The 11,582-nt window shown below is 36.7% G+C and overlaps 1 protein-coding gene across 1 annotated transcript; it reads left to right on the plus strand.

Annotated features, from left to right (window-relative positions):
* Positions 1 to 5,502: 5,502 nt before the first annotated feature.
* On the plus strand, positions 5,503 to 11,315 carry LOC307154169 (GTPase IMAP family member 8-like). Its single transcript, XM_079898934.1, has 4 exons — positions 5,503 to 5,724; positions 6,044 to 6,154; positions 8,526 to 9,119; positions 9,234 to 11,315. Exons 2-4 carry the CDS (start codon positions 6,091 to 6,093, stop codon positions 10,301 to 10,303), a joined length of 1,728 nt encoding a protein of 575 aa, XP_079755060.1. The 5' UTR covers positions 5,503 to 5,724; positions 6,044 to 6,090; the 3' UTR covers positions 10,304 to 11,315.
* The last annotated feature ends 267 nt before the right edge of the window (positions 11,316 to 11,582 follow it).

Consider the following 11,582-nt stretch of genomic DNA (forward strand, 5'->3'; position numbering starts at 1 on the left):
GGACTCGCCATGAACGCCAGAGAGAAATGTACATTTCATATGGATTAGCCTACATAATCAGAGAGTATAGCCTATTTATTTTGGTTTGAATATTTTCGTTTAAAAGTAGACATTTCAAGATTTCTGTAATATATAGCCTATATTTATCAAATCTGTGAGGCACAAGTTGAGTTTCGGCGCCCTCCAGTTCACATGCAGTGATCGCGTACCGGCGCCTTATTTTGTCTGCTATATATTTGCTTCTCATTTAATAAATACGGGCAATTGATTGATAAAACATTGATCAAAATTAAGATACAATTTATACAAAACGAAAATCTTTTAAAAAGAGTTTTCTATAAAACAAAACTTAATGACGTCGTCAAAATCATGTTTTACCAAAAACAGCGCCGTTGCTAGGAGGGCGTCAGCGCCTCTGCCTCTCAGCGCCTCTGCTTCACGAGTGGATGATAGCCCTGAAGACGCCTAGCAATGATATACCTTTAGTGGTAGTATACCTTTAGTTAAGTTATCGCAGCGCGCTAAGAGACAATGTTATCGGAAAATGCAGCCCAGGTATATGCATAATGGAGATTCCAAAGCTCTCTTCTTTGGTCAGAACCATGGAGAGCGATCGCGGATTTACTTTTACAATGCAACACAATATTTAAAGAGCATCAAGCTATTAAAATCTATATTATGTATACGCACAGATAATATAACAGTAGGCTATATTAGTCAATATTTTTTTATTAGGTTAAGCAGTGATTGGATAACGTTTTTTTATTTTATTTTTATTTAACGTTTTTAATTTAAGGCCCACCCACAATTGGTCTGGCTTATCCAAAACTGGAATCCTGGCGCCGTGCCTGGTTGGTCGTGCCAGTTTTGTGGTTATCAAATGTGTAAATAGCATCGCAAGAAGTAGCCTACACGTGACAAAGCCAGCACTTTGGTCATCATCTTTCATTATTTCGGCAAATGTCTCCCACACTTTGCTCTTTCTATTTGTGTATTTGCGGAGCTTCCACTCCCCAGTCTTCACCTTTTCTCTTGCCGCCTCCATCTCTACCTGCAGACTGAGCTCGTGCGTCATCTTCGCGCCAGTTATTCAGCCAATAAAGTGTAAATTAAATTTAAAACGTATTCATAGAAAATTGTGTCTAGAACTATATCAATTACAAAGGTTTAATTGGCATCTTTATTTCAAACGACCCGACCGACCGCGACCCGAATATCATTAAAAATATTTTTGGATGACTCGTAACCGCGGGTGACCGCAGGCACCATTTCGGATCAACCCGCGCATCACTGGTTGTCGTTGATGAGAACAGTAACGTTAGCCACGAAAGAATGTTGGTAAGTGGAGCAGTAAAGCTAGGTCTAATGGTATGCTGCTTAGGCTAATCCAAAATAATCATTCGGTACATGCACAATAAACTAAGCAAAGAGTATTCAAATACGGGATAATTACGGGAAAAATTTTAAACGGGAAGACAGCAGGAAATAAGTCTGACTAAGGGAGAATCACGGGGTAAACGGGAGGGTATGTCGAGGTTGGTTACAGCAAGCTACCTAGGCTACAAGTAAGCTAGACTAATCAGCTAAAAAGAGTGCAAACCAAAATAAAGAAATGATTTCAAATCAACTTTATAGTGGTAGTCATGGAGTTATTTAAGCCAATTATGGTTGATTGTCACAGTTTATACAATGACACAATTCTGTGCATGGTAGCTTACATCTGTCAGTGGTTGGGCTTCACCTACACAACAGAACAGGTATAAGATGGAATATGGTGGAAAAATATTTTAGTTAAAGATGGCTGTTTTTGAGCTATTTAACAAAATTATTTGTGGTCAGAACTGCAGTAGTCTTAATACAAATGTCAAGATGAAAAATGTGATTGAATATTATCTAGTAATGTGCGCTTTCTGTGTTTATTTATCTGAATATAATTCAGTTGTTTATCTAACACGGACAGGACAACATCATATCTCTCCACACCCAAATGACTACAGAGGTGATCGTTGACAATCATCACATCAACAGCACCATGATGGAGCAGGTCAAGATCACAGAGTTGCTTAGTATCCACATCACAGATGACCCATCTTGATCTATCGACACCACCAACAGAACCTGGCCAAGAAATTCCAAAAACCTCTGCACTTCCTCCAACAGTTGAGGAAGGCTCATCTCCCAAAAATCCATCCTCTTAACTTTCTATAGGGGAATCATAGAGAGCCTCTTCCTTCCACCCCCACCCTCCAGTAACCTAAGGGCAGCTGATTGACTCTTGCACAAATACACTGGTAGTTTACACTATGATGCTGCTACATTGTTTTATTTTTAAATTTGCTATATATGAACATTTGACCCCACTTACACTGCCTTTGCTACTTGTCATGTCATCCACTTACACAATAATACTATATTAATTAGGGATAAGGCACGATTTTCAAATATTCGATTAGCTGATTTTATTATAGAATAGGATGTGCGGGATGATTGTCTTTAAAAAATCCCCATGTTTTAGTTGTGGTTATAAGTTGCAATCCTAAATTCACATAAATTTTTTATACATTTAATAAATATATTCTTAATATTTGTTGTTTTTGTTTGTGTTTGAGCGTATATATATCAATATTAATTTTGAGACTTGAAATGTAAACTCTCAAGGGTTGGATTTCTAAATATATGTTGGTTATGTGTCTATTCAGAATGACTTCTGCAGCAACCTTTTTTTTTTTTTTTTGGGTATGTCATGTATGCATCACTTGCATATCATTATTCATTCACGTGAAAACATGTTTAACAGTACCAGACATTAGGAAAATATGACATACGGATGTGCCGTTACAGTCAAGTCAAGTTTATTTATATAGCGCTTTTCACAATAGAGATTGTATCAAAGCAGCTTCACAGTATTAAATTAAAACAATACATCAATGTTTGTTTCTAGTGGAAAACGTCCACGTTTGGTAATGCTGATCAATAGTATTGTTGATTGATTAATTAAATTAAATATCCCCAACTGAGCAAGCCATAGGCAACAGTCCATTGCATTAATAAAAATAATTTGTGTGTAGGCTACATTGAACAGACTTTGCCCAACTTGTCTGGGAAAGGAGTTACAGGGCTTTTTACATTTGAGGCTAAACGGATAAAACAGCTAATTTTTACCTCAGTATTACTGAACTACATTACTAAAATTACATTTTTAATGATTAAAGCAAAATTAAAATTTCAAGAGCGCAGCTTCCTGGTCACTGACAAAGATTACTTTGCCTCCGCTGTAGAATCTGTGTTCATTATTTACATTGGTTGTCAAGGAAACGGGAGGTTTTCTAACGTTATGATTAGTACTCCTGCTTACTTGCCGGTTTAAAAAAGTAAGAGTTTGTAAGGACATTTTGCGTCAAATGTGCAAACAACAAAGTTGGAAACAATGTCTGCAGTACTTATACGATTTTATTACATGGCCTCAGCAAAAAAAAAAACGTACACAGCTGAGAGGTAAGTATTAAATTCGTAATTTCGAGGTCCGGCCCACCGCCTCAACCATAGACTGTAAAAAATGGTCTCAACCAACTGGCAGAACTCCACCCACCTCGCTGTCGCGCTCTCGCTCGCGCCCACACTTCACGTGATTGGCTTACAAGTAAACAATCCCCCACGTGGGGTGCGTTCTTGTGATTGGCTAAAACAAGGGAGGTATCTGATTGGTCACAGGTCATTCCCTGTTTAAAAAAAGGCATTTGTGTGTCGAGCCAAGTCAGGGGAGTCTCAAAATTCACACACAAATGCAGTGAAGTTCACAGACCGCAAGCAGTTTGTAAATCAAGATATATTTGTGTGTGCATCAGAAATACATTTCTGAATCTTGTCCTGAGCATTTGTGAATCTTGTGTGCATTTGTAAATTTTGTTTTCATTTCTGAATTGTGTGTGTATTTATGAATTTTGTGTGCATTTCTGAATTTTGTATGCATTTGTGAATCTTCTGTGCTTTTTAAATTCTGTGTGTGCATTTGTGAATTTTGTGCGCATTTGTGTATCCTGTGTGTGTATTTATGAATCATGTGCGTGCATTTGTGTATCCTGTGTGTGCATATGTGAATGCAGTTTGTGCATTTATCTTTATTGAGACTCTTCTAGCTCCATAGTGGGGCACATTGTAACATGACATATGGCAGCTTAAAATGTTATCTGATCTAATAAAAAAAATATACAAAACAAACTAAAATATTTTCTAAATAAAATACAATTAAAAAACTTTTTCATATAAAATAATGGCAATTTTTAATAATTAAATATAGACTAATTTTTGAGTTTTGACTACGAGCACATGAAAACACAGCTATACAACATAGTTCAAAACAAATAAATAATTAGTAATTTCTGAACATTGACTCTCAGTCTTTATTCACCTTTTTCTCACGTTTTCTCGATAAAATTAATAAAAGTATAGAATATAATAGCATATTTCTAATAGGGGCACATTGTAACGCAGTGTTACAACATGCCCCCGCCTACACAACTGGGATTTAAACCCTGCTAGTGTCTTCTGCTAGTTAGCGAAGCATTAAAGAACTATCTCAACTGTTAAATAACATCTTGGAGATTAAAATAATATCAGATTTGTCTTATTTTAAATAAACACAAAAAATAGAGATGAAAAATTAACTTAAGTAAGAAATTTACTTTTGCTATGGTTTAATAAATGTCTATGGATATCTTCCAAAAAGAAAATAATTTTGGCGTTTTTTTTTTTCTATATAGTGTTGATAAGGCAACTAGTAAATAAACAAAGTTCCGTCATCCAAGCATGTGCGGACGTATTTAAAACAAGCGTGTTACAACTAACCCCGCGTTAGATTGTGCCCCGCGCTCCCCTACTCTTTAGGTACAAAAGTGTAGCCTAGCTTTTGAAAAGGCACCGCCACAGTGACAGCATTTGTACCTTTTTTTCTGAGAGTGAATAAAAAACAAAAAGGCTTATGCTGAAATTGTTCACATTCTGCTACAACGTCTACCGAAAGTTTCGTTCACCCAACAGAGGAAACCACTGGAGCTCCGAGCATGAGCACAGAGGAAGTCATCATGATCTACTGTTTTAATGTTACAACAAATTCACAACTTGTTTGGCACAAACAGTGACAACTTGACTGCTGTTAGAGAATTTTCCCCAGATAATTAGCATAATTTTTTCATGAGTGTCTGTAACTTAGCCAACAGTTTACAGACTGTTCACTGTCAACACCTGTTTAAAACAGTCTAGGCCTATAGTCATATTTTCGTTATCTCGTTATGTCTGTCAGTCTCCGTGTCCTCTTTGCTTTGCGATTTTTCTGTGCGTGAGGAAATGGATGTGTGGCGTGAGAACGTGTGGAAATTGTCAATCGCGTGAGTCTCACGGTGAATACATGTTCCCTTTCTGCTTTGTCACGTGATTTCATGGAACACAGATATTGTTTATACATTGTCACGTGGAGAGAGAGAGAGAGAGAGAGAGAGAGAGAGAGAGAGAGAGAGAGAGAGAGAGAGAGAGAGAGAGAGAGAAGTCTTACAAATAAGGCTTTGTCTTCACCTTTATTTGTATAAAGCAGCTTTAGTGGACCGCCAAAACAGTTCACACTTCAACACTTAAATTCTTCCATCATTTATTCGCCCAAGCATAGCCTGTATATAGTTTTTTTGTGTCTCACAGAAGGAGGACGTTTGTACAGGTTTGAAACGACATGAGGTAGAATTATGAAAGAATGATAATTTTTGTGTGAAATAGTAGATACCCTACCTTTATTCATTGCTTCTTAACAAATACAATGCTGTTTTAAATGTCTACCTTTAAATTTGTATTTAACTTTGGGGAAAAATTTGTCTAATTTCAGAAAATTAATGTTTTAGGTTATTATTTTGCTCTGTATTAAGTAGGCTACCAAAACGACGTGTGCCTAAATTAATATGTTGCTCCATAACCTTAATATACTTTGATGTCACCAAACATAGTCTATGCGTTGTCTAGTGTAGTAAATATATTTTCCTTCTCCATTTTGAATCTGCAGCGCTCCACCCTTCGCCAGTCACAAAAACGAAAGTATTTTCAGCTTTCATGCAGCAGCACGCAGTTCGAAGCTCGATTTCAGATCGAAAAGTTCATAGCCTACCCATCTCAGGTAAGATAAGTTTGGATGAAGTATGAATGCGATTTATCTCAAACTATAGCCTAATATTTGATGTTGTGTAGATTTGCTGTTTAATTAATTTACAACTTACAGCTGATTAATTTGAGGTGTAGGTCCAGGTTTGCAACGCGAGACTGCCGTTTAAGTAGCCTAGTATTTTATTGATTTATCTACTTATTTCCAGGGACTAAAATCAATTTAAAAACAAATATAATATTTGTTGTAAAACAGATTGTGTACATTTTAAAGTGAAATAAAAAAGATGAGAAAATATGACAATTTCCCTAACGCTTCCAATGTAGAACTATGCATTTCGACCGCGAACTTCCTGTAAAACCTTTCGCTTTTATTCACTGTTGCGTCTTCATTTAGCTAATCCAAATACCATCATCACTTTTTGATTTTAAAACAATTAGACTAGGCTACTGCTTTTCTATAGCCTAGCTGACGCCACTTTTTTTTTTTTTTTTTTTTTTTTTTTTTTTTTTTTTACAATGCATAGCCTATTCACGCTGAACTAACGTACTGATAATCTTGCGTTAATGTAGGCCGATAGCAAAGCCTATGACTCATTAAGAAATAAACCATTCATTAATGATTGCCGCTTCTGCAAATAAAGAGTTTATCGGTTTTATACGTAGCATATTAACTAATAGTGTGATAAACAGTAATTCATTAATTAATACTAAATGTTGAGAGAATTCATTTACGATGGCGCATTAAATTAGTAGGAATTCGTATGTCCTAATCTATTAATCCATTACCCCGACTGAGCCTGCTTTTCTCCTAATTTATTTTTATTTATTTTTTTTTTTATTTTTTTTTGGTCAACTTGCTACTGTTGCCTCTTGCTTAGTTGGGAATACTTAATTACTTAACTATTCAACAATATTTTTTTTGGTTTACCTGACTGTACTGAGTCTGCACTATTGGGTGAGAGCTGAACTGAACTGAGCTGATGATGACATCACTGTTTTGCCCAGCTGCTTTATAAATGAATTGAACTAATTTCATAATTGTCTTTAGACATTTTTTTTTTTTAGACAACGAAACTGAATCAATGAACTCAACTGACCTCATCTTAACAATCAGTTGTCTGTTTAGTGCTGCTTCACATCTGAAATATATATATTTTTTTACGTTTATCCAAGGATCCAAGTTAAGTTTCCTTTGTGAACATTGGATTATTTTTTCCTAAATTTTAGCAATTTTGGTAGATACGTTTTGCAGGGAAACTCGTCACTAGTCCCATTATTTGTGTGAATTCCTTCCCCTTGTATTGGGTCAGTGCTCCTCCATATGTCGTGACCCATAGCTCCATTCAGTAACTGTGGTTAGTCTCTCCCCCCTTCGGTGGAGTACTTCACAGGGACTTTTTCCTATGTTGTACTACCTTAGGTAAGTCTATAGGATATTTTTCCACACTTTGCATCCCCTCTGGGGAGGAGTGGTCTTCGTAGCATCCCCACATTCATTGAACGGTAGAATGCTTCCCAACGATACCAACCAGGTTGTTGCCTGTATATTTTTATATTATTGAAAAGTCCGGTGCAGCCGGTAATCTTGTGATATTCTAAGATTACTGTCCTGGGCGTTGGAAGGTTGTGAGCGAGTGCATTACACCTGGGAACTGCCTCTGGTGGGGTTACGTCGCTATCTTGACTCATCAGAACCGAACTATCCGAGCAATGCCCAATTATACTGTTGCAAAACCTATTATTCTGGTATGGGGGTGGGGCCCGAGCATGCAAATTCTGCTTGCAAATTTCGTTGCATTTCATTGGCCTTTTTTGAACAACTCAAAGGTGATTGGTGCTCTCAAGGACAACCCCAATCTGTCCACACACACACGTCTCCATTCCCTCCTTTAGGGAACGAGGGTTATCATAACCGAGACATTATGTTTTCATGTATTTTCTCGCTCTGAAACTTGACTAATAATATAACTAAACCCAAGCCAAGTTTTGGGTAAATGTGTGAAAAATAGTTTTAGTACGAGTTTAAGTGCTTTCAATGTAAATTGGTTCCTTTGGTCAAGAATCATAAATATGAAAACACAAAATTAGCAAACTCAGAATTTAATACATGATGTTTTATTAACAAAGTTCGGGAGGAGCATTTGATGCCAGAGATGCTGAGACAGTCTCTAGCTTCCCAACAAACCTCTATAGGACAAGCATTTTGGAGAATAGATGGATTTATCATAACTGTTGATTACCAAAATATATTCACTGACCACAGTATTACCTTACTGTATTAAATATATTCACTGACCACAGTATTACCTTACTGTATTATATTTTATCTGTGGGATACAAGTTTCACTTAAGCATTTTTGTCTTACATCACTTTTCATCTTTAGGCCACAACTTGAAAATGGAACAAATGCCAAAAAGTCTGAATTTGGTCTTAATTGGAAGAACGGGAGCTGGGAAAAGTTCATCAGGAAACACAATACTGGGACAACAAGCTTTCATTTCAAAGAAGAGCTCCAAACCTGTCACAAAAGATGTTGCTGTTAAATCTGGAACAGTTGGTTACCTATCAGTCAATGTTTATGACACACCAGGCTTATATGACACAGATATCAATGAAGAAAATTTTCAACAGACACTTGAAAAGATTCCTCAGACATGTGAATCTGGCCCCTGTGTGTTTCTGCTGGTCATCAAAGCTGACAAATTCACTGAAAAGGAGAAAGAAATTGTGGAGAAGGTTGAGAAGCGCTTGGGAGAAAAGCACCTGAAGAAAACCTGGATTCTCTTCACCAAAGGAGACGAACTAGAGGAAGAAAATATGACCATAAAAGAATTCCTAGATGACACTGAACCACTGAAGAAACTCGTTCAGAAATATGATAAGAGATGCCATGTGTTCAACAACAAGGCAAAAGAAGATAATGGGCAAGTTCAAAACCTGCTTATAAAAATACTCAAGTCATATTTTGACACATTGGGTGAGTATACCAATATTAAATAATCTAGACATTGTTTAATCACAAATCTTTGCAGTGTGAGTGTGTTAAAAGTTGGTATTAATTGTTGTTGTTGTTGTTGTTGTTTCTATACAGAAGATGTAGCAGAGATACTGAAGCAGAATTCACTGAAGAGAAAAATATCAAAAAACATTGAACCAGACACTCCTGCTGACCGTCTCTCATCCAGAAGGATTGTTCTTCTGGGTAAAAGTGGTGTTGGGAAGAGTGCTACTGGAAACACAATACTGGGAGAGAAAAAGTTTAAATCTGCTATGAGAATGAATTCAGTAACCAGTGAATGTTCAGTGGAACATGCCACTGTTTCAGGCAGACCTGTGTCTGTAGTTGATGCTCCTGGATTATTTGACACAGAGAAAAAACCTGAGGATATAGCTGTAGAGGTAGCAAAAAGTGTTTATATATCCAGTCCTGGACCGCACGCTTTTCTCATTCTTCTGAGTCTAAATGACAGATTCACTGTACATGAGCAGCAGATTCCTCAGCTCATTGAGTTGATGTTTGGTAAGGAAGTGCTAAAATACTCCATCATTCTCTTCACTAATGGAGATCAGATAGAAGGAGAGACCATAGAGGAACTCATTAAGGAGAACAATAAATTAAGAGATCTAGTTGATCAGTGTGAAGGCAGATATCACGTGTTCAACAATAAAGATCAGAATAACAGAGATCAGGTGAACGATCTACTGCAGAAGATTGACACAATGATAGAGCAGAATGGAGGAGGACACTACAGTAATCAGATGTATGAAGATGCTCAGAGATTCAAACAAGAGGAAGAAGAAAAGAAACAGAGAGATGAAGAGAAGAGAAAACAAGATGAGACTGAGAGAGTGAAAAATGAAACAGAGAAGAGAGTCAGAGCAGAGATTAAAGCTGAGAGATCTGAACAGGAAAAGGAGGCAGACACAAGCATTGGATTTAAGAAGTTTTTTAATGAGCATAAGTGCTGTTTTTATGTGGCAGCGGTTGCAATTGGCATTGCTGTTGGTGGAGTTGCTGGTGCAGTTATTGCTAAAACTGTTGTTGGTGCTGTTGGTGGAGCTGCTGTTGGTGGAGCTGTTGGAGCTGTTGGAACTGCTGTTGTTCATGGTGTGGTTGCAAAAAATGCTGCTGGAACAAACAAAACAACAAACAAAAGTTGATTTAACCATTCACTTCCATTCATCTATCCTTCTGCTTATCCTCTGTAGTGTTGTGGCATTCTAAAGCCATCCAGGTCATTGACAGGGATGGATTGCAAGTCTAACTTGTAAAAAAAAAAAGTATATATATTATACAATGTGTATAGAGATTTTTTATTTTTTATTTTTTTTACATACTAATTAGATGTAAAAATGTGTAGCATCTGAATTGAGAAAACATTAATCATTTAGTCATTTGCATAAAATGTACAAAAACGTTTGTTTTCTCATTTTAGACTTCTAAACGGAAAAATTAAGAAACCGCTAATTTATCACATATTCGATTCTTCTCATGAACATAAAGAAAGAAATCTCGTGCCGTTTTTTTTTCCATATTTGTATTTTTGTTTTCATCACACTTTGTTCTAATCTGCCAAATGGAAAACCAATAAAACCAAAATGGATGAACAGCTTCCATCTCTACATGGGCGGGGATAAAACACCCCTTTCCACTGATTGGTCAACCAAAGATGAAGCCAGTTTAGTTCCACACAACAGAACAATAGTCATCTGATTCAGTTGTATGGATTATTAAAGAGTTTATTGCAACTACATTTACTCTCTTTCTCATCAAACTGCCAGACTAATACATTTTATGAAGTGCCTCTGATATTTACACAATATAGGCTACATTACTGGTAAAATGGGTGTTGCGGTTAAAGTAGGCCTACTGCCTACCTAATTAATTGTATAAGTTCCTGTGTTTTGATGCAATACATTTTGCAAAAATTGTAATGCAAATAGGCTGAGGGTGGGTACAGATGATGGTGAATAACATTTTTATTGTAACTGTAATCATAGACGCGAGAGTGAGACAGGGAGATGGTGGACAGGACGATAGCGGAAGCAGAAGCGCAAAATAGCCTTTGTTTAATATAAGTTAGTTTTTCTTTGTTTTATTGTTGTTGTAGCGTTTATTATACTGCACTTAATTGCATAAGTTCCTGTGTTTTTGATGCAATAAATTTTCTTAACGCATGCATTGTTTCTCGTTTTTCTTGTTTGATACAGCCTGGGCTGAAGACCATTAGGCTACTCCCATTTGGGTCCCACCCAGTGATCCTGCCTTTACAGATTGATTGAATGCATATTTGCTTGATTTGTTTAGGTGGAGGGTGGAGCATCAGGCCAAAACACAACATGACAACATCAACATCAGTTGAGGGCTGCAACTTCACTTTTAAATGACAATATCCTGGCCGGACTACTGTTGTGATATAAGTATTTGAAATGAACATGA

This window comes from Squalius cephalus (genome assembly GCF_949319135.1).
Source record: "Squalius cephalus genome assembly, contig: scaffold_73, whole genome shotgun sequence".
Taxonomy (NCBI): domain Eukaryota; kingdom Metazoa; phylum Chordata; class Actinopteri; order Cypriniformes; family Leuciscidae; genus Squalius; species Squalius cephalus.